Below are 24143 nucleotides of genomic sequence, written 5' to 3'. Positions count from 1 at the left end.
TGTGTTACAGGTAGGGCAAGGGGCAGGAAACTCAGGCCCAGGATCTAAATGCCTATCTAGCCCTCTCAAGGCCACACCCCTCACCCCCCCCCCACTTCCACAAGCACTTTTGCCTTGTGGGAATGTGTCCTTGACCTCTGATAATGCCTCTTGGCTGCTGAGGTAGAAGACAGCAGGGTGGGTGGGTATTGAAAGAATTTGCATTCATTTCTCCACCCACTTTCATCTTTGGCCCTGCCCACCATGTGCATGCAGTAATGGAAAGCTGTTCGGATGGGACTGTGGCCTTTGGTCTGAAAAAGATTCCCCATACCCGAGAGACCAACTAGCACAAGTAGCAGATTTGGGGCCTAGCAGTCCTCTACATTTCCCAAGGTACACTGTCTTAGGCTACGGCATAATTGCCACACTGTTCATTCTGGTCTTGCGCTCCTGTCACAATAGTTAATAATGCTTGGAGTTCGGGACCAGAGTATAATTATCTCCAGAACATCCTTAGGGAAGGGAACATATAAAATCCACTGGCACATTCAATTTATGGATTCAGAAACAATGCAAAGCGAGTCAAGAAACAAATAAACCCCAAGTGTATCATTAAAAAGTTGAGAGAGGTTTGTGTGGGTTTTTAAACTTGCGAACTATTTTTTAAATACAGAATTGGAATCACTGGGCAGTTTTCAGCCTGCACAGACAAGTGGGTGAAGCTGGTTTACACCCAGATAACCACTGGTCCCTAAAGCCCAGAAATATCCACTGTAACTGGCAGCAGCCTTGCTTGCATACAACACTAAGTCACAGTTAACGTCAACCATTGTTTGGTTAATAAACCATGGTTAAAACTCAAGTCATTTCCCAGCCAATCATGCAAACCATGGCTTGCCAGGCCACAGCCTAGTTTCTCTTCCCACTGCCTTCTCCACATCTCCCCAATATCCCAAACATCTTCACAGTTCACTAGCAATTCCTCACTGGGCTCACAGCCTACTTACTATTGGCCAACTGTATAGAAGAGAGTGTGGAAACCCTGCTTGGACACTCTTGGCAACTGGCTCTTGCCTCTCCCACGACTCCTTTGTCTCCTTTGTCTGGAGAAGGCAAGGATGATCCCAGGACCTTGGGTGGAATTCAATCTCACTATTATGAACGTTCCACCTGTGTAAGCTTTTCAGTTTGCCAGATGGAATGATCTCCCACTTTCCTTCCATGTGCGCTGTTCTTGACCCACCCACCCCTGGTCACTTTCAGGGATGTATGGGGGTAGGAGAGCGGGGAAGGCTGTTGCACAAGCAGAAGTCCTAGAGCAGTGCTTCCACCGACAGGGCTCTTCAGGTACAAATCTGGCCCCTTGTGTGCAAGTAAAGCACATGTCCTACCAACGAGGAATGACCATTTGCCAAAACTATTATAGCCTGCTCTTCATTTTAAAAATCTAACTCCAGAGTGGGTTACAGTATAATATGCAGTAACATAGATTACATGAAACCAGGAAGCATAAGTGCCATAATAAAAGACAACAGTCAGCATAGGCGCCGACTCCATGGGGCCTGAGGGGGCCCGAGCCCCCTCAAAAATTCGTTTGGGGGGGCTCTGCCCCCCCAATAATTTAAGAAAATTATTAGTTATATTATGCTTTGTAAAATCACAAAATTATGTTGGTATTTTTTATTTTCCTTGTTTGACGATAGTTACCTTTTAAAATACATTCAGTAATGAGTTAAAACAAAGCCACTCCCGATCTAGAGAGGGGGTGGGGTTGCGGGCTCTCGACCCATCAACAATCTCGTGGGGCTGGCGTCAGCCCCGCGAGAAGCGGGGATTCCCCCTAGCTCATTAATATTCACCGCCCACGGCCGCAGCCAATCGGCTGCCGCAAAGGGCGGGCCCTCACAGGTTCACTTAAGGTTGGGGCAGCCCGGGGCTCGCCCCTTTCGTTCCCCCAGCAGCAGCGGTTTGGAGGTCTTGGGCCCCCCCAATATTTTTTATAAGTTGGTATGGGCCCCGCCCCCCCAATATTTTTTATAAGTCGGCGCCCCTGACAGTCAGTGAGGCCAAAGCTGCCCAACTCCATGTTCAAGGTCAGTACAGGTTGGATCTGTGTAGAAAGGACATTCTACACTTGGACTGCCAGCATATTTTGTTGCCTATTACAGGTGTTGCCACCTATCACAGATTCAGCCAACACTGAGGGCAGCACCACCTGGGCTCCCTGCTGAAATACAAGAGGCACCAATAGTACTGGCATTCCACTGGCTCTTGAAGACACAGCTGTTTAGGCAAGCATTCCCCTGAACTCAAACTTCCTGATCCAATTGTTTTAATTGATCTTTTAATAGTTTGAATTGTTATGCTTTTTGATGGACTTGTTTTATTGTAAATTTTAATTATGAATGGTTTGAATGATTTGATGGAATTGTTTTATTGTGCATTTTAACTACACAAGGATTTTATAAATGATTTTATACTTGTAAACTAAATAGAGGCCATTTGGGCATGTAAACTCTTTACAAAGTAATAAATGTTTTAATTTTAATTTTTATTTGTATGTTTTTATTATTACAAATGTGTTTTCCAAGAGTGGGTGGTCCTAAACTATTGAGGCCCATCAGCCCATGATGGGATTTATGGTCCAAAATATCTGGAGGGTAGCAGGCTGCTTTAAACAAAGTATACTGAGTGCTCTTTCATGGATATAAATGTATATAGGTGAGATACCTTGGCTTTACATCTAGTGATGTTTTCACTAGGTCTGTCACAAATGTTTTTAAAGATTTGTTGATTTATTTCCAAACATAAAGGTAAAGGTAAAGGGACCCCTGACTGTTAGGTCCAGTCGCGGACAACTCTGGGGTTGCAGCGCTCATCTCACTTTACTGGCCGAGGGAGCCGACATACAGCTTCCGGGTCATGTGGCCAGTATGACTAAGCCGCTTCTGGCAAACCAGAGCAGCGCATGGAAACACCGTTCACCTTCCCGCCAGAGCAGTACCTATTTATCTACTTGCACTTTGACATGCTTTTGAACTGCTAGGTTGGCAGGAGTAGGGACCGAGCAATGGTAGCTCACCCCGTTGCAGGGATTCAAACTGCCAACCTTCTGATCGGCAAGCCCTAGGCCCTAGGCCACCCACGTCCCATGTTTCCAAACATAAGTGACCCTTTATTTGAAGCTGTCTGTTTGCTGTGTGTACATGAAATACATATTAAGGCAGGAATGGGGAATCTGTGGCCCTCCAGATGTTGTTGGACTCCAACTACTATCAGCCCCATCCAGTATGGCCAGAGGTCAAGAATGATGTGAGTTGTAGTTCAACAGCATCTTGGAGGGGTACATGATCCCTATCTCTACGAGGCATGCTGTATATGTGATGAAGCACACCTGTCTCTTTCACCACCCCTCTTTAGAAAAAGAAATCTCTTTCATAGTTTGGGCTAGCCTTTCTGGACCCCAGGCAACACTCACAACAATTAGAAAGTACCTGTAGACATGCAAACGAAGCAGAACAGCACAGTCTCTGATTAAAAAACAGCTTTGACAGTTCTGGAGGGCTCAGCTCGATAAAAGTTTCACATCAAACTGTTTTCTGTTATCACTGACAACTTCATTGCTGCAGAGCATTGCCAGGAAGCTCCTGGAAGTTCCTGCAATTGCTTTGAATGTCTGGCTGGTATTGATTGCTCAGCTAATGGCAAAAGCTTCTGAACGAAACTGCAGCTGCCAATTTGTAATTTATGACCATGAACGTCTATTTCGGCCAACCTTACTACTAGTGCACCTGAGCACAGGAAGTGGACAATAGTCAGATACGGGATTTACTGAGCCCAACAGGGCAGCCCTTATCCACCTGGTGCCTTCCAGGTGTTTTGAACAGCAACTCTTGTTGCTGTGGCTGATAGGAGTTGTAGTCCATAACATTTGGAGGGTACCATGTTGATGAAGGCCACAACAGGAGTGATATAATTAAGCTTGGGCAAGGGTCGCAAATAGAACCCCCTGCACTTTCTTATATAATTAATTTAAACATTGGTTGGGTTTTTTTGTTTTTGTTTTTTAAAGGAGACAGCACAGGGAAATGGGGATGAATATGGGAAAGGTGAGTTTTAGCCTCTAAGGAACAAGGAACTTGAGTCTTCCGCACAGGAGAACTACAGATATGTAAATAACATGGCACTGCTTTCTTTGACTTCCTTGGAATTTTCTCTCTGCAGAAAGTAGCTGTTTTGTGAGACTGCATGTCAGAGGAAATGCACACTGTGTTCACACAGCAGCTGACTTTTGTGGCTTCGTTCTTTGTTCTTCCTTTTAATCAAAATAAAAGGGCAAGTAGATTGAAAGCGTGTGATCTTCCTTTGTGGGGAGCAGGAGAAAAAAGCAATGCCGTAAAATCTCCTTCATGAAATTACATGAGTAAATTCCTAGGGAAATCAAAGTCTTGCACTTAATTCAATGGGCGCAATAAGTAAAAAACCAGTAACCTATTTCTCTTCATTTCCTGTATCTTGAAATAGTAGCAGACAATTAAAATTTAAACACATACACACAATATACTAAGGAAGTAATATTTGTCCATTATCTGTTATATTTACTAACACTAATTCCAGGCAGCGCACACAAGATTACAGAATTATAGGCTACGGGTTTATAATAGTAGTGTGCCCAAAACATACTGCGCCGTAAATATAAAGCTTGCAAAGACTTGTTTTACTGAAACAGAAATTACATTGAGACCTAATTACATGTTTTACTTTGGTAGTGTATGAAGAGACTAAGCACAAAGTCTAGCATTTGCAGGTGAGTCTGCAAAATTCAGGTACATTTATATGAAGTTGGGGGAGGGGGGAGAAATGGGTGGGAGGGGGGCAGCCAGCCCCCAGCCCCCCTCCCAAATCTTGACAGCCTGCTAGCTTCGCAGCGGCCGCTGCACTCTTTCTGATTTTGACTTTACCTCTTCTGCTCTGCCCATCATTTCCCCCACTGCAACAACCCACATACATTTCAGAAAAAGCTGGGGTAAGGCTGATAAAAATACGAGCCAGCCTCCTTTCCCATCCTCCAACATCGCTCTCTAGCCTTGGTCTGCATTCTTCCTGCCACAGTATCTCCTGTTTTTGCGGCCATGTTTCTGCTGCAGCTATTTTAAATTGCTGCCTTTAAAAAAAAGAGAGGAAGGGCTGTGTTTGTTTCAACACAGCATGTGTCCTTTAAAACACACTGAACTGTTAAGTGCAAGAAAACTGAGGAAAGGCAAAAGATCAGGCATAACAGGAAATAGAGGGAAGGATCACTGGTGAATCTACTGAATCACTGATGAGGTTCCAGGATTTTCCCAAGGATGCCCATACAGAAGAAGAGAGTGCCTACTGCTTACGGTAAAAAATAGGGCAGACAAGATCTAAATTGTACTCGGAGTCAGACCAGCAAAGGAAGCACACAAATAAGCAGATTTCTGCATCCACATCCCTTTCAATGTAAAGAGTTTCATCTTTTAGACTGCAACATCAAAGTGGCAACCATGAAGCTCACTGGGTGACCTTGGGCCAGCCACTATCTCTCAGCCAAACCCACCTCACAGGGTTGTTGTGAGGATAAATTGGGGAGGAGAAACATGTACACCACCTTCAGCTCCTTGGAAGAAAAAGTGATATATAAATGTACAAAAAAATATATTTTTTGCATGTATTCCCTGCTGTCACTCAGATTCAATACTTTTCATTCATACGTTCTCTTGCTAGTCAAAAGGCTAAACAATTAAGGCTGCAAGCCTATTCTTGGGAACTTACTCCTGGGTAGACATGCACAGGATTGCACTGGTAATGCTCTTAAGAGAATCACTGATTCCAAACACGGCTCTCTTAAAGATTCATCCAGCTGCACCCTAAGAGCACAATATATCACAAAGCAGTACCCCCACAAGACTTTTTGGTTCATCCCAATAAACTGGGTGTTGTTGTTCAATTAAAAAACAACAACACGTTTTCATGACATTGGTCAAAGTAATAGAGTAAAGAGTGAAATATAGAACATTTCACCCTCAACACAATCTTTCTTGTTGGGTTTGCTCTCCATCACTCTACAGGTGATAAATTTAAGGTGTCATGTATATCAAAGTGTGAAAAAAAGCTGTTTGGCAATTCATAAATACCACAAAGTGAAGGGTTTCTTGATATCTTAAGTGCTATTTAATGAATATTTCAGAACTGGCATTTCCTGAATAGACGGGGGGAAGGCAATTCTTTCTCTCATACATTTTAAAACTGCATTCCAATACATCCTCCCTCAAATGCATTTTTTTAATAAAAAAAAAACCCTGTCATATTATAGTGCAATTACTTCAAGTTTACTGTTAATCATTATTCAGCCTAAGGTGTGTGGTCTGTATTGACATTGTAACAAAGACTTTTTGGGTGCCTATTGCGATCCATAGCACATTAATTTGAGGCATATTTAGTTAAAATCAACTCAATCTGGGCTGCAATCTTCTGCATACTTATCAGGAAGCAAGACCCCTCAAACTCCATAGGTCCTACTTCTGAGTAGAAATGTACAGAACTGTGCCACATAAGCATATTTTAAACGGGAGTGCAACATAGTTTATTTGTAGCATTATCTCAATTCCTGCTGCACAGAATAATAATTAATAATAATAATTAATAATAATAAAGCGCTAAAACATCAAACATTAAAAACTTCCCTAAACAGGGCTGCCTTCAGATGTCTTCTAAAAGTAAAATAGCTGTTTATTTCCTTGACATCTGATGGGAGGGTGTTCCACAGGGAGGGCGCCACTACCGAGAATGCCCTCTGCCTGGTTCCCTGCAACCTCACTTCTCGCAGTGAGGGAACTGCCAGAAGGCCCATGGAGCTGGACCTCAGTGTCCGGGTAGAACGATGAGGGTGGAGATGCTCCTTCAGGTATACTGCGCCGAAGCCACTTAAGGCTTTAAAGGTCAGCACCAACACAAAAAAGGTCAGATTTCACAATAAACCATAGTGTGATGTGAACGAGCCGAGATGAGTCATTATTAAGGCTCATAATAATAATAAATTATGTTCGCTTATTATTTCACACAATGTTGCACGGACTGATCTTTTTGTTGTTAAGATGGTTATTTCAAATTGTTTCTAGTATTTGTTTTGAATTGCTATGCTTATTTTGTGAGCCACTTTGGGCATGATTTTGTAGAAAAATGGCATACAAATAAAGTGATTGTGATGAGCAAAGGGGATGAGTGAAGGCCTGAACCGGGCACTTACTCTGTCTTTTCCTGCTTCACCTACAACACCCAAACCCGGGAGTTAGACACAGGATCTGAGACCAACAGATACAGAGCAAAGTTGTTCCAACTGCAAATACGTTTTCTCAGATCACTTCCCTTGTGACACTACAGCTTGATTCTGCAAGCCTGCTGGAGAGGCGGCCCCTTTGCTGCCAGGGTATTTAATTGCAAATGTTTTCAGCAGGTGACTCAATTCCAGAGACTACCTCTTTGACATCATGGAAAATAAAAGGAGAGAGATGTAAGTAGAGTGGGTAACAGGAACTTCACTTTTTTTTATTTCCCCTTTTAATTATGCCTACATACAATTGCGCTTCAGCCTTAGGGATTTTGGAAAGTCCTGCTGGAATCAATTTGGTTTACTTCTGAGGAAACCTGGTTAGCATTAAGCTGAAAGCTAGCTGGCTGTCTTAACTGCAGAGCAATAAATCATGACATTGTGCTGTTACGCAAAGGGGATCATTATGCCCAGTCCTAAACTTTTATATGCTGGTGTGGCAGATCATTGTGTCAGGCGTTAAAGAAAAGAAAACAAGTTTGCAGCCTGAACTCAGTGTGTTATTTGCTAACCCTGAATGTCAAGCATAGTTGATTGTATATGGATTTCTTTTGCTGGTCCCATAATATCCCCAACCATTTTTCACAGAGATGTCTACATCCTCTCCAAAGGCTTCCAATGAAAGCCTCCCAATTCTCTCTAGTCGTGTATCAACATCTGCCCATCACTTTAGGCTGCCATCACATCTTGCATTTTTATTCTGTATTTTGTAATGTAGAAAAGGATGCTAAAGCAATGCTGAAGGTTTCTCTTTCAAATGTGCTAGCTGTCAAGGGAGTAACTGGAATTTCAACGTTAAGGGATAGCCTAATTATTTTCCCCTACGATGCCCTCACATCCTCCAAACCTTGATTTCTGTAAAGTGAATTCTCCTCCTTTCGTAACAATTGAGCTGGGAAGTATGGCTCACTTCAATCTTACTGGTTTTTTTGTTTTGTTTTTTTGTTCCATGGTTAAACTAGGAGCTGTGTGGCAAACAACTTGGACTTGGTTTACACAGTACAATAAGCCAAACTAAGGCTTCATGCCCACAGTGGTATATTAAATTTCCCCATTTCACTGTTAATTTCTGCACTGTATTTCCGCTTTCACATGACAGAGAAGTCACTTCTGGAAATCTAGTGGAGATTCGGCATTCATTTCCGTATTAGTCATTACTTTCGGGGGGGGGGGGAATGTTTGCAATCCCATTATCCTGAAATATCGGGAGTGCAATGTGGTGAAATTTAGGGAGGTATACTGGCATACAGGGACGCGGGTGGCGCTGTGGATTAAACCCCAGTGCCTAGGACTTGCCGATCAGAAGCTCAGCGGTTCAAATCCCTACAACGGGGTGAGCTCCTGTTGCTTGGTCCCTGCTCCTGCCCACCTAGCAGTTCGAAAGCACAGCAAAGTGCAAGTAGATAAAGAGATACCGCTCCAGCAGGAAGGTAAACAGCGTTTCCGTGCACTGCTCTGGTTCGTGGCTTAGTCATGCTGGCCACATGACCTGGAAGCTGTACGCCGGCTCCCTAGGCCAATAAAGCGAGATGAGCACTGCAACCCCAGAGTCGGCCACGACTAGACCTAATGGTCAGGGCTCCCTTTACCCTTTACCTTTATACTGGCATATGGTTCTTTCCTGACACTTTCATGGGGGGAATCATTGGGGAACAGAAGCATGCTTGTGCCGAAAGTATGAAGGAGGGGCAACTCTGTCCAATGGTCTTTGTTACTGTGCAACACAATGCACACTGGTATGAATGAGATTTGGTGTGACATGCCAGTGTATCAGCCAAAAAGCTATAGTTCTGTAACACAACAAGAACTGCAGTGTGAAAGGAATGTTAGAAAAAAAGACAGAAACCATAGTATTATATTAGGATACCTGCTCTGGTCCTCTTAACATTTTTTCCTTCCTAGTGTGGCACACACATGCTCATCAGTGGACCACTATGTTGGATGCTTGCATGAGTACTTTTTGCCAGAAAGAGGCAGACAGCCTATGTTGCTTATTGCAGCATTTTGTTGTGGCTCCCTACTTGTGAAACGCTCTCCCCAGGGAGACTCATCTGGCACCATTGTTACATATCTTTAGACACCAGGCAAAAACATTCCTTTTTCATCAGCTCTTTGGCTTCTAATTCTCTATGGCCTTTTTGTGTGGGTGAGATGTTTTAATCTAGTTTTTAAAAAACAGAATTGCCTTTTAGATGTTTTTTTAAGGCTTGTTTTAATGTATGCATTTGCTTTTTGTTTAAAACATTGTAAGTCGCTTCGATTTGCTGTGGCCCAAAAGTGACTAATGCATTTTAATAATAAATCTAATCATCACCATCATTATCGTTCTGAAATGACTGAAACATGGTTACTCTTGAGATAACTGCCAATTATCACCACACAGTATGAAGGCTGCCTGTTGGCTTTCCATGACTTCTAGGCCATGTGCTCCCTCTTCTGGAGAAATGTCACGTAACCAGTCAGATTTAAACATTCACAAGCTGCTCATCATTTCATCCCCATTCATTCCAAAGTTAACAGATAAAACATGCTACGTGCAGATGCAGAACTGAAGCCAGAAGTTGCATTTCTTCCATAAAGTATTGATTGAGCTTTGAAATGAGCACACACCCAACAAATATCTTATTCAGTGAACAACTCTCCCAGAAAGAGAAATGCATTTCTGTAATCATAATTATCTAGGATGGCAGATAGCAGAAACAGGACTATTCCGGGGGGGGGGGGGGAGGTGGATACCAACTTTAGCCTCCCCAGTCCTCTTCTGCACTTAGAGAACAGCAGCCTATTGGAAGAGCCTGAATTGGTCCAGGGAGAGAGGCCAGCACAGAATTGGGACCTTTCCCTGGGCTTAAGTCCCATGGACTGCAAGAAGCAGTGGCGTAGCGTGGGTTGTCAGCACCCGGGGCAAGGCAAGTAATTTGCGCCCCCTAACCCTAACCCCCAGATGTTGCGCCCGGTGCAGCCGGCCCCCCCTCCACCCCCCACGCTACGCCACTGGCAAGAAGATCAAACCTATCCATTCTTAAGGAAATCAGCCCTGAGTGCTCACTGGAAGGACAGATCCTGAAGCTGAGGCTCCAATACTTTGGCCACCTCGTGAGAAGAGAAGACTCCCTGGAAAAGACCCTGATGTTGGGAAAGATTGAGGGCACAAGGAGAAGGGGACGACAGAGGACGAGATGGTTGGACAGTGTTCTCAAACATGAGTTTGACCAAACTGCGGGAGGCAGTGGAAGACAGGAGTGCCTGGTGTGCTCTGGTCCATGGGGTCACGAAGAGTCGGACACGACTAAATGACTAAACAACAACAACAACAAAACCTGGGCTTAAAAATGGCTAGCTTTGCCATGGGTAATTGGTCTAATGTATTTTTAGCAAAGTATGTGATAGTTTTTGGCACATCATTTAGGTCTTTTTGGGCATCACTATGTGGGCATGAGCTAGCCTAGAGAATGCTCGGAATCACTGATCTTATTCATGAAAATAGCAATTAATATAAAAGTACAAGCAATTATGCTTTTTCTACATGGTCAGCAATCCAGGTAACTATTTTTAAAACATTCTGAACATTTTTAAAACATGCAAAATCCTTTGCATAGATATGCTGTGCCTAGCACCATATATCCTGTGAATAATTCAAATGGGGCATCATTCCATCATCAAGATTTATATCTTCAAAATGCATTCCTAGAAGGATGGACAGGTGCGATTTGATTATTCATAGACCATACCTTGTAGCTTTGGGGTCCCAAATGACAATGTCAGCATCAGAGCCCACAGCTATTCTCCCTTTCCTTGGGTACAGGTTAAAGATTTTAGCTGTATTCGTGCTGGTGACTGCCACAAATCTGTTTTCATCCATTTTGCCACTATGCTGCAAAGAAACCAAAAATAGGCATCAGCAAGGAAGGGGATACATAAGCCTACTACAAGCAAACTCACTCTCTGTTGAGGAGTGCGGGTGGAATAACCTTACCCAGAAAACCTCTAGGCAGAAAATTTCAGTATAAAAAATGTAAACTCCCAGTAATATGCTGATGTATGCAAATATAGCACCTAAGATGTAACTCTTTGTAACAGAAATATTATTTTGGGGAATAACCAGTTCAACATTGATAATCTTGCTCCTTAAAACTATCTGTTCATTTGTGGAATGAACAAAGAGGCAGTGTGGTGTAGTGGTTACAGTGCTGAACTAGGACTAGGACTTGGGAGGGTTCGAATCCCCATTCAGCCACGAAACCCAGCGGGTGACCTCATGACAATCATTATATTCCAGCCTAACCTACCTTACAGGGTTGTTGCATGGATAAAATGGAAGTGGGGGGAGAGAGGTGTGCAAATCACCATGAGCTCCTTAATGGAAAGACGGCATATTAATGTAATAACAAATAAAGTAATCCCATTTGCTACCCATCAATCTCCAGAGTGAATGGGATAATAAATGAATTTCAGTCATCTGTTGTTCACTTATTCAGAAAGTTCATAGCCCACAGTTCTATACAACAATTCTGAAGTGAAAGAACAACAGCAACAACAACAACAACAACGCTGGTTCCGTAAGAAACCTTGAATCTAGTTCAGAAAGGAACTGCTTAACCAATAGAGTTCACATGAGACTGGTGTGGTACAATCCAAAGAGCTAGCACAAGAAAACAGTTTTACATTTTGGAGCTACTGTGGCCTCCAAACAACCTTCAAGGCAGCCTCTTACAGATTATGCTAGAGTAGTCAAGTCAGGCAGTTCCCAGAGCATGTGTCATAGCAGTCTCTCTTTCAGTAAGTTCGTATCTTTCAAAGTATCTAATTCAAGTCCTGTGTGCTACGGAGAGTGAAAGAGGTGTCTGAGCAGGACGTTTTACTCATAGGTGCTAGGGGTACGGGGCCGAGAGTCTGGGGCCCAAGAGTTGAGTCTGGGGAAGAGCCCGCCCATCGGTTGGAGCGCTGTGGCGGGTTCATCTGCTGCGGGTGGCTCTACACCGCAAGTTCGGGGGCAACCGAGCCAACGAGAAGCTGAGGCGGCCAGCTGGGTCTGCTCTCCTGCGCGCCTGGGACTAGGCAACTGGGGGGGGGGGCGCCAGGTGGATCTTTGCACCCCGGCACCACATATGCTTAAGACAGCCCTGTGTCTGAGGATTTAAGTGCCTCCTCAGAGGCAGGTGGCTAATTTGTCACTGCTGCTTATATTGCTCCCCATTCTGTCTGAGAGCAAAATAAATCCTACTCACCACTCCTTTTTCCCACACAACTGACATCCTGTCCTCCAGGCCATTCACCCCATTGGGGATCTTGGTAAAATCATCCTTCCCCAAAGCCTTCTGGCAGATGTCAAAGGTACAGTTATCTGTCGCTGTCACAGTTAAGTCACCACTGGGGAAAAAGAAACAATTCCAAATCTGAACATTCAGAAACAGAACTTGGTTCAAATGATGGACAAAGAGTCAATCACAAGATACTGGCTTGGTTCTCATGTGATAGCTTTCTGTGACCGTGCAAACATGCTGGTTCTCAGCAAAGAGTTTGAACTTGCTTTGCTCCTCTCTGCTCCTTTTCAGACAGCCCAGCTCAGCGTGTCATCCAAATCCAGTTACAGATAGGTAGCCGTGTTGGTCTGCCATAGTCAAAACAAAAAAAATTCCTTCCAGTAGCACCTTAAAGACCAACTAAGTCAGTTCTTGGTATGAGCTTTCGTGTGCATGCACACTTCTTCAGATACAAATCCAGGATCATGGTTAAAGTCTCTTCTCCTTAAGCGCAACCTATCATCATAGGACCAGCCTTGGCTATATGTAGCTAAGGATGTCCCTGTGCAGAGCAGCCACCATAGAACAAACTGCCTTCTGTATCCACACAACAGACTTCACCAGTTGGGCTGCCACATGGCTACTGTTTTTATTTTGATCATTTACTTAAGCTGGTTATACCTTGCTTGGGAAGGGCTGTGGCAGAGTATCTGCTCTGCAAACAAAGCATCCCAGGTTCAGTCCCTGGGGTCTCCAGGTAGAGAGGGGAGAGCGCCTTGGATAGCTGTTGCCAGTCAGTGTAGAGCCAGATGGACCAATGGTCAGACTCAGCATAAGGCAGTCTCCACCCCCATCGTTCAGTCCGGACACTGAGATCCGGCGCCGAGGGCCTTCTGCCGGTTCCCTCATTGCGAGAAGTGAGGTTACAGGGAACCAGACAGAGGGCCTTCTCGGTAGTGACGCCCGCCCTGTGGAACGCGCTCCCTTCAGATGTCAAGGAAATAAGCAGCTATCTTATTTTTAAAAGACATCTGAAGGCAGCCCTGTTTAGGGAAGTTTTTAATATTTAATGCTGTATTGTTTTTAACACTTGATTGGGAGCTGCCCAGAGTGGCTGGGGAAACACAGCCAGATGGGCGGGGTATGAATAAATACATAAATACATACATACATACATACATACATACATCCCTAAACCATGCTGATACTATATTTCCAAAGCAGACCACTTGGATAAAAACCTATTTTGACAATAACAACTGCAAAAATAAAAATAAAAAAATGAACAAAGCATTAGATGCACACAGCACAGTAAGTTGAAATACCAGCAGAACACAGAAAAACAACAACAGTCCATTATAAGATGCCTTCCAGAACAGAAATGTCTTCTCTAAAATGAGAAGGAAGTTAGCTTGAAGGATCTCCTCAGAGAGAAATTTCCAAATCTGTGGTGCTACCACAGAGAGGACCCTGTCCAAGGTATCTTGTTGCATACTTATTTGCTGAATGGCATGAGCACACAGACTGGGCCCAAATAAGTATGGCTGCCTTCATCTGTTTAATGGCCTTCTTGCTAAGGCATTCGGATGCTGCTAAGAAGTCATACATGAGTATTTTACATGTACATTGCATTAGCTTACTTTGCCAAAAGATTCATCAGGAAGTCTGGAGTAGCAGGATCCGGCCTCAGGGGTGGGCCCATGACATGTGCTGCGGCATGGGACCATTCCTTATGCCAGTAGTGAGTGCCATCCGTTCCAAGGCCGGCAGCTATAGGCTCCCCATAAACAACTTTCCCTGGTGGAGGGGGATAAGAAAATATATATATTAAGAGGAGCAAACTAACAATGCAGGCTTGCAATATTGTACAATGTACAGCTGGCTACAATATAGCAACATTTGGTTATCAGATATATATATACCCAAATTCTACCAATATTGAATTCTATAGGGCTCTATCACACATCGATCTTGATGTTTGCACTATGAAATGGTGTATAAAAGGGTGACAACAGATTGGTCTTCTGGCCTAACAGAACTCTGATGGTGCAGGGTTCCTGATTGCAATGAGGCTTCTAAGCCTGTTCACCTGTACAGGCTTAGAATCCCCGCTTCATGCCTCCATGCAGCAGAGTAGTTCACAGTGGGATACTGGAGGGTGCCTACTTGTGTACATGTCCCCCCCCCCACTACTTTAACCCCACATACATTCAATCCAAATACATGAGCAAGGCTGGGGGAAAACCCAGCCAGATGGGCGGGGTATAAATAATAAATTTATTATTTATTACAGAGAATCTAGAAACATGGAAGTTCTGATGACCAAAGCTGAAAAAACACAGAGAAGTTAAACGCTGTATTATGTTCACATTTTTTTTCTAATGCCTGTACAGTGGTACCTCTGGTTACATACTTAATTCGTTCCGGAGGTCCATTCTTAACCTGAAACTGTTCTTAACCTGAAGCACCACTTTAGCTAATGGGGCCTCCTGCTGCCGCTGCCATGCCTATGCACGATTTCTGTTCTTATCCTGAAGCAAAGTTCTTAACCCGAGGTACTATTTCTGGGTTAGTGGAGTCTGTAACCTGAAGCGTATGTAACCTGAGGTACCCCTGTAAATTTCAGAAGTTGCTTAATGGTTAAATTAGTGGAGATATGGCAAAACAGTCATCACATTAATCTGCAGCGCTCAATGGCAAGAGTGCTGCAGCCCTTGAGAGATTGGTTTGTTTAGTTTTTGCAGGCAATAGTTATTTCCCTTGCTCCCTTGACTCCTCCTTTCCACTTCTCTCTTGCTTAGTTTTTCTGACCTCCTGATGTTATGTAAGGAGGAGGAGATGTTTTCCTTTTAAAAGCTTGGAAACTCAGAAGCTTGCCAACTTTCAGAGAAAGAGGTTGTTGTGCCTGTGTAGCTGTCTCTCCTACGCACACGGCCCATAATAATCTTGGCAGGTAGGGTGAAGCCACCACAACCAGCAAACTCAGGACCTCCAAACAAAAAATAACTCGCTCAAATCATGATTACATTGAAATAACCCCTGCTGGATTCAATGGCAGATTTACTGCCTAGTAAAAGTGCTTTTAGAATTGTAGTCTAAGCCTAGTTTGATAGGCAGGGATGATTGTGAATGCACAAATCTGAAGAGTGCCAGCTGCAAAACCTGCAGAAAGTTACGCTAAGCAGTTTACAAAGTATAAGGAATGGTTATATAAACATTAAAACATCCATGATCCATAATTGAGAACCACTGTGGCATTACAGTTAAGAGTAGTGGACTATGACCTGGGAGACCAGGGTTCAAATCTCTACTCAGCCATGAAGCTCACTGGGTGACATTGAGCCAGTCACCATCTCTTAGCCTTACCTACCGGCTGTGGGGGTGAAATAGGGAGAAGGAGAACCATGTAGGCCACCTTGAGCTCCTTGGAAGATGAAAGTGGCATATAAATGTAGTAATTGAAAATAAATGAAATAAAGAATAAAATAATCCCATTAAAGCAGAACTTTTTTTTTTAAATAATATTTATTAAAAGTTTCCAATTACAACAAAATAAACAAACAAAACATCCAAATTTAAAATCTTGTTTTCCATAACATCTTTCCAGGACTTCCCCTCCCCTCCCCCTCTTGTATTCCAATTCTTACTTATAAATTCAGCAATTTCTTATCCCAAATTTTGAACTTATTGTCATTGACCCAATTTAAAAATATTTTCCCATCTCCTAAAATCGACCTGTTCCCTTCCACGCGTTCCCCCCTTTAACATACATTACAAATTAAAATATAATGAAATAAAATGTAGTTTAACACCCTTTGGATTCCAAATTTCCCTCCCCCTTTTCCCGGTTGCGTTCCCAAAATTTATCAACATCTGATGTCTTCCTGGAGCTCCCACAATTATTTAAGCCATAGTCCTTTACCAGTCATCTTTAATTTCGAATGTCCAATCTTGGAAGGAGTCTGTCTCAAAAAGGCCCATTTTTTCCATCCAGATTTTTATACATTAGGAGTAAAAACTCCAATTTTATTTATTTAAACCTTTCAAATCTGGATGTCCCAAATGTTCTCTCTTCCAACTTTATCCAATTCTTGTTATTCTTGTTATTCTTGTTGTTCTTGTTGATCTCTCTCCTTTTCTTTTCTTTTTTTTCCTTTCCTCTTTTCCTGCACAAATGTTCTAATTCCAAAAGCTTCAAATTCAGCTGCAGAGGCTCTGTTATTCAGGAACGAAACATAATGCCAAGTCCCTTCCATTTTTCAATAGATAAATCTATTGTCTTCTTTAGTATGTCAGCCTCTGTAGTCAAAATAGTGTTCCATTTCTGCAGTTTCCCAGGAGATAGAAAGTTCTATTCAAATTCCATGTCAACAACTTGTAATATCCCTCGGCTCCTCTAGGTGGGTTGCAATAACTCAGTTCCCTTCCGGATCACCCCAATCAGTCCAAATAACTTGTTATTCCTTGTTTTAAACAATTTGTATCCAATTTATAACAAATGTAACCGGCAAAGTCCTTGTAACAAAGTTCTCATTTTTGTTCTTCTGCTTTGACAGCTCTTTGACAGCTGTCAAAACCTCTCTTTGTCTTCTCCCGGCGCTCTCGCAAAATGCTCCCAGGGTTCCGGGGGGGGGGGTTACTTTTTAAATCAATTCCACTTTTCTCCTCCAGCTCAGTCTTATAGTTTTCCGTCGCGAAATTAATAACTTTGTAAAAATAGGGTTGCACTCGATCTTAGATGTCAAATCCTTTGCTTTAACTCCTCTACAACAGGGGGGGGGGCTGACTTCCTTTTTGCGCCTCCCCCGCTCGCTCCGAATTTTTTTAAAAATTTATCCCCCTTTTTAGTCCAGGTTCCAATTACTCACGGGTTATTCTTTTAGGTCCAAATTTTCAATAGAAGAAGTCAGCGCTCTCCGTCGAATGGCATGCGGCTTCACTCGGCAGGGGAAGCGGAGGACTCAAAGCACCACCCCCCCGTCACCCGTTCCGTAGCCTTTAAAAAGGCTCCTTCGCGGGCCGGGGGGGAGCGCAAAAGGTGCCAGCCGAGTCACCATGTCCATGGGTTTCAGCGCCCATGGTTTTTGAGGGTCCCCGCGTCGCCGGCGCGGTAGGAACCAGCCCCTGCCGAGCAGGCTCCCTCCGGAGCTCGGAGGGAGTCTGCCATTCGGCGATGGCGCCAACCCGGAAGTCTCCCCATTAAAGCAGAACTAAAACAGGAAGTTCAGGTTGAGAGATCAACAGAATGGCTGTGTAACCAGGTACCGTATTTTTCGCCCTATAGGACACACTTTTTCCCCTCCAAAAATGAAGGGGAAATGTGTGTGTGTCCTATGGGGCGAATGCAGGCTTTCGCTGAAACCTGGAGAGAGAGGGGGGTCGGTGCGCTTGCCTGCACCCAGAAGCTTGGGGCGCGCTGAGCTCAGCACGCCCCAAGCTTCGGACTTTGCACAGCTCTCCCACGGCTAGCGGATAGCAGCCTGTTCTGGGGGCTGGGGTTGGGGGAAGCTTGGGCTTCCCCCGCCCCAGCCCCGCACCTGGGGGGGGAAATTTTTTTTTATTTCCCCCCAAAAAAACTAGGTGTGTCCTATGGGCTGGTGCGTCCTATGGGGCGAAAAATACGGTACATCTTCAGAAGCTGGTGAAATGCCAAAAAAGATGGAGCCTCTTGTTTTTAGCTGGGAGTGCATTCCATAATACCAGTGCCACCAGAGAAACACCCAGCCTTCACTTTACCACAAGCAAATCATCATTAAGCCTGTGGAAAGACTAAAAAGGTTCCATCTGGCACCCAACAGTCACTTTTGGCATAGAAGTGGATCAATACCCTGAGCTGCATCCCTAAGCAGCAGAAAAAGGGCATTTGATCCTTCTCTGTACGCAGGTGGCGCTGTGGGATGCAGGTGGCGCTATGGGTTAAACCACAGAGCCTAGGGCTTGCCGATCAGAAGGTCTGCAGTTTGAATCCCCGCCACGGGGTGAGCTCCCGTTGCTCTGTCCCTGCTCCTGCCCACCTAGCAGTTCGAAAGCACATCAAAGTGCAAGTAAATAGGTATCGCTCTGGCGGGAAGGTAAACAGCGTTTCCGTGCACTGCTCTGGTTTGCCAGAAGCGGCTTAGTCATGCTGGCCACATGACCCAGAAGCCGTAGGCCGACACCTTTGGCCAGTAAAGCGAGATGAGCGCCGCAACCCCAGAGTTGGCCACGACTGGACTTAATGGTCAGGGGTCCCTTTACCTTTTACCTGTACTTTCAGGGTTTGGTATGAATGCCAATAACATATGAAAGAATATGGAAGGTACCCTACAGCCAACCCTGGATTAGGAGACAAATTAACAGAAAGATTCTAGAAACTTCATCTGTATGTTCAGTAAAGCATGTTTGATACTGTCACACAGTAAGTGACACTGTAGACTGGGATAGGAACCCATGGCTCTCCAGATACTGCTGGACTCAAGTTCCCACCAGTGCAGCTAGTGGTCAGGGATGATGGGAATTTTAGTCCAGAAATATATGGACGGCCACCAGTCCACCATCTCTTCTGTAAGATGCTGCTTTTTAAAAGAGAGCTGTAGAGGTGGCATGAAGAGGTATTCCTGCCTATGGTCTGAGGGCAAATGAGGCAGCCATGTTGTTGAAAGAAAGCAGGTTTATTTCTGGTCAGTGTCTGGATGGGAGACCACCTAGGAACTCCATATATGCCACTTTAAGGAACGAAAGCAGGATGTAAACACACTTTTAAAAAGTCTAAATAATTATTTAATCCCACTCTGTCACCTCTGGTCAAAAATATGTTACTGGTTTCTGAAGCACTATTAATCCCCTGAAAAACAAAGATACAATGCTACACACATTCACCTTATTATCAATTCTCTAAAATGAAGGTGTCTGTTTCCAGGCTCAGAGTCGTGGAAATGGCCATGAATTTTAAAAACGCCTAGCCCATTCCATTCTTTAGTAATCTACTATAGCCCTACATTATTAGGGAAGGAGCCCCACTGAATTACCGGTAAATGGGAGTTCCTTTTGAGAAAGCATGCTTATGATTACACTGTTAATATATAAAAGCAACATCATTCTTGGAACCTTTTTCCAAGTTCAGGAGGAACCATGTTGTCCAATCTCTCTGCAATGATTCAGTGGGCAGAGGGGCATCAAAGTCAATTTAAGCCTTCAGCCAGTCCTTATAATGTCTGTGCCGTGTCAGAAAATACCTGTTTCGCCACTTGCATGGCTTCCAATTTTACTGTTTAGTTACATCACACAGCCAGACGGCTTGGGACTCTTGGAACAAAGATGCAGAAATTTCTATGTCATTATTAATTTAAAAGATCACTCCTGAGACAGAAAAGAGGATGGCAATGTTCACGCTTAATCACTGGTACATCGAGGATAATGGGGCCTGCATATCTGTAACTAACAGGCTAAACTGCAACCCCATTTAACAGATACAGCCTGGATTTGGGTTTAGACACTGCTACCCGTCAGCTAATTATTTTTCCTTCATTCTTTTTAAATAAGAGAGGTACTATGGCTTGAGGCTGTGTGGAAGACATGATCTCTGACTTGGTTACGTGACAACTGCTTGGCTAGTGGTGATGCTTACTGAACTCGCCATGCACTCAGAGCAGATGGTAGCTTGAGAAAAACCAGGCCCAAGTTCAGACCGAGGCAGAGAAACTAATCAGATACTTCACTGTTACTTATGTTGGCAGTTGTAGCCTAAATACTAAAGAAGCAGGCCCGCCTGGTTGGACTATTTATTTATTTTATTTATATCCCATCCTTCCTCCCAAAGCAGCCCAGGGAGGGCAGCAAACGCACTGATGATAAAACTATTAGAACACCTGAAAACAAAGACAGTTATCCGATTTCCAGATGTGCCCCTGGGAGGCCCCCAAAGGTTTGGGGAGACCTGCTCAATAGTATATGCACTTTAACGTCTACAGAATTGTTGACGTTGTGTATGCAATTCAGACCGAGAAAACACAACACCATGCAAAGATTCTACCTTTCCCTCTTCCAATGATTTTGGACTGCCCTGGGGATTTTTTTATTTTTATTTTGTGCTTTGACCTACATATTTTGGCTGATTTCACAGTTTCTTGTGCTTTTACAAAGTTGAAAAACGGAGGATGAGAAAGCAGGCTCCACAGCATTGTCAACAGTGGCATCTAGTGGACAAATCCAGTGCAACAGGGCACAGAAAAGATGGTTTTCCTAACTCACGGATTTAGTACAGTGGACCAGCTACTTACACCAGGGTTCGGATTTGGGGGTCCACGTGCAACGGCAGAATCATGCAAAGTCAGGAACCCTCAGAACTACATGCTGTGAGGCACAGGGCACCCTTTTTACTGGCCTCCCAAAGTCCTCACAACTCCTTCCCACAGACAGGTAAGCGAGGCACCGCCATGCTTATGTACTGCCTTCCCAAAGATGGGTAACCGAGGCGCTGGGCTTGGTAAAGAAGATGCAAGAGCTCCGGTAGCATCCCAGAGCCCTCACACTTCTAGTCCCCTAAATGTTCCCAGAAAATTAGAGCATTAAAGTATTATTATTATTATTAAACAATTGAAGTTGAATCCTGACAAGACAGAAGTACTGTTTTTGGGGGACAGGAAGCGGGCAGGTGTGGAGGACTCCCTGGTTCTGAATGGGGTAACTGTGCCCCTGAACGACCAGGTGCGCAGCCTGGGAGTCATTCTGGACTCACAGCTGTCCATGGAGGTGCAGGTCAATTCTGTGTCCAGGGCAGCTGTTTACCAGCTCCATCTGGTACGCAGGCTGAGACCCTAGCTGCCCGCGGACTGTCTCGTCAGAATGGTGCATGCTCTAGTTATCTCTTGCGTAGACTACTGCAATGTGCTCTATGTGGGGCTACCTTTGAAGGTGACCCGGAAACTGCAACTAATCCAGAATGCGACAGCTAGACTGGTGACTGGGAGCGGCTGCTGAGACTACATAACACCGGTCTTGAAAGACCTACATTGGCTCCCAGTACGTTTCCGAGCACAATTCAAAGTGTTGGTGCTGATCTTTAACGCCTTAAACGGCCTTGGCCCAGTATACCTGAAGGAGTGTCTCCACCCCCATTGTTCTGCCCGGACTCTGAGGTCCAGTGCCAAGGGCCTTCTGGTGGTTCCCTCACTGCGAGAAGCCAAGTTACAGGGGAACCAGGCAGAGGGCCTTCTTGGTAGTGGCACCCGCTCTGTGGAACGCCCTTCCAGCAGATGTCAAAGAGAAGAACAACTACCAGACTTTTAGAAGACATCTGAAGGCAGCCCTGTTAAGGGAAGCTTTTAATGTTTGATGCATTACTGTATTTTAATATTTTGTTGGAAGCCACCCAGAGTGGCTGCGGAAGCCCAGCCAGATGGGCAGGGTATAAATAATAAATTATTATTATTATTATTATTATTATTATTATTATTATTATTAAAGTATGGTGCCTCCTTCCCAGAGCTGGGAAGCTTCTGCCAGACTTAGGGAGGGAGGTGTGATCCTCGTGCACATGGCATCATGATGCCGTCCCCCATCGCCCTTGCAAGCTGGCACCTCTGGCCCCAACGAAAAATGTCACCACACACCACTGAGCGTGAGGGCTCCGGAATGCTGTCAAAGATGAAAATGCCTTTAAGATCAGAGTGCTGCTGTCTTTGGAGTGTGTGAAGGCCCTGTTTATCCAACTATTTTTAGGAACACAAGAAGAGCCCTGCTAAATCAGGCCAATGGTCCATTTGGTCCAGGATCTGCTTCTCAAAGTGGCCGGCGACCAGATGCCTGTGGGAATTCTGAAAGCTGGACCTGAGCAGAACAACAACTGAGAGTCTTAATACCTCTGAGAGGTGTTAGCTGCTGATTGCCTTGTCCTCCATGAATTTGTCTAATCCGCTTTTAAAGATGCCCAAGTTGGATTCAGAGGTAATCCTGGAAGGGTTAATTCCTAGTGTGTACGGCAGAGTAATTCTTATGCCGGCCAGATTTCCCCCCTGGAGTTTTAACTATTTCTGCCTGACACCCAGGGATGGAATGTCAAACCTGGAGATCTTAGTAGCACCGGTTCTGCAGCACCTCTGCACAATCTTTAAGCAAGCTGGGTCAGAAACGTACCTTGCCTCCGTGCATCTGCGATCACCGTGGCTGCAGACTTGCTCATCACATGAACTACGTAGAGAGGGCAGTTCACCGAGTTTGCTATGGTGATTGCTCTCAGCGTGGCTTCAGCTTCCACTTCTTCCGGGCGACACAGTTGGTGCCCTTCTGGACCAGTTATTCCCAGGGATAACATCTTCTTTGCACCCTGCAGGCCAGCCACAGCGACACAGAAGTTAATGTTGCTACCAGTGGAAAAATTAATGACTTCTCTGCAACTCTGGTCCAGCTACCCAAGTAATTTAGAAACCCCGATAAGTACAAGATTTGAAAATCATTTGTACTGTGATAGTTAGCAACTTAGTTAGCTATGATTTGTAGTTTATCAGAACAAATGCCTACGTGCTTGATTTTTCTGGATGTTTCATTTTTTAAAAAACACAGAAGGCTTTGGAAATATATGTTGTGTTTATATCTTGTTATAAACTACATGAATTTGCTTTTGTTCAGAGATGTCTTTGGGCTGGATCCAGATTCACAGCTCATTCCTAACCATGCTTATTCAGAAGGAAGTCTTACTCAATTCTATTTAGCTTACACCAAGGCAAGTGGAGTTAGAATTGCAGCCTTAGTTATGCTTAGAGTAGACCCACTGAAATAATGTCACTTTGGTCCCAGTGATTACCGGTATATTGTAAGTAAGTAGGTAAGTAAATTTTTATTTATACCCTGCCCTCCCCAGCCAAGACCGGGCTCAGGGCAGCTAACAACAAATGTCAAATACATTAAAACACAATCAAACAATTGATCAAAATACAGCTTAAAAATTAGAATCAGGATAAAATTAAACAACTGCCCATGAAATTACAACCATAGGGGTCGGGAACCTCAAGTATTCATCAGGGCCAGCTGTCCATGAGCCAATAAAAGGGCCAAAGAGGTAACTTACAGGGTCCCATAGAGGGGGGTCAAACTGGGCCCGGACCAAAGGCCAGGCAGAACAGCTCCGTCTTTTGGGTCTACTTTAAGCATCCCTAAGGCCCTATCTGCACAATACATTTAAAGCAGTATCACACCACTTTAAAGAGTCAAGTCTGGGAACTGCAGCATATTAAGTCTAGTGATTGTTGATAAAGGTAAAGGGACCCCTGACCGTTAGGTCCAGTCACGGTCAACACTGGGGTTGCAGCGCTCGTTTTATTGGCCGAGGGAGCTGGCGTACAGCTTCTGGGTCATGTGACCAGCATGACTAAGCCGCTTCTGGTGAACCAGAGCAGCGCACGGAAATGCTGTTTACCTTCTCGCCGGAGTGGTACCTATTTATCTACTTGCACTTTAATGTGCTATTGAACTGCTAGGTTGGCAGGAGCAGGGACCGAGCAACAGGAGCTCACCCTGTCGCGGGGATTCGAACCACCGACCTTCTGATCTGTGGTTTAACCCACAGCACCACCAGCGTCCCAGTGACTGTT

The 24143-nt window shown here is 44.4% G+C and overlaps 1 protein-coding gene across 1 annotated transcript in view; it reads right to left on the bottom strand.

Annotated features, from left to right (window-relative positions):
* DPYS (dihydropyrimidinase) overlaps positions 1-24143 on the bottom strand; it is a 48091-nt gene that overhangs the window by 8472 nt on the left and 15476 nt on the right. The window contains exons 4-7 of the mRNA XM_083749247.1: positions 22690-22879; positions 14217-14373; positions 12562-12703; positions 11065-11207 (exon numbers count right to left, since the gene is read on the bottom strand). Of these exons, the coding sequence (XP_083605373.1) occupies positions 11065-11207; positions 12562-12703; positions 14217-14373; positions 22690-22879 (632 nt within the window). The remainder of the gene's footprint in view (positions 1-11064; positions 11208-12561; positions 12704-14216; positions 14374-22689; positions 22880-24143) is intronic.

This window comes from Podarcis gaigeae, assembly GCF_964106915.1.
Source record: "Podarcis gaigeae genome assembly, chromosome: 7".
NCBI lineage: Eukaryota > Metazoa > Chordata > Lepidosauria > Squamata > Lacertidae > Podarcis > Podarcis gaigeae.
This window is presented reverse-complemented; position numbering and strand designations above follow the sequence as displayed.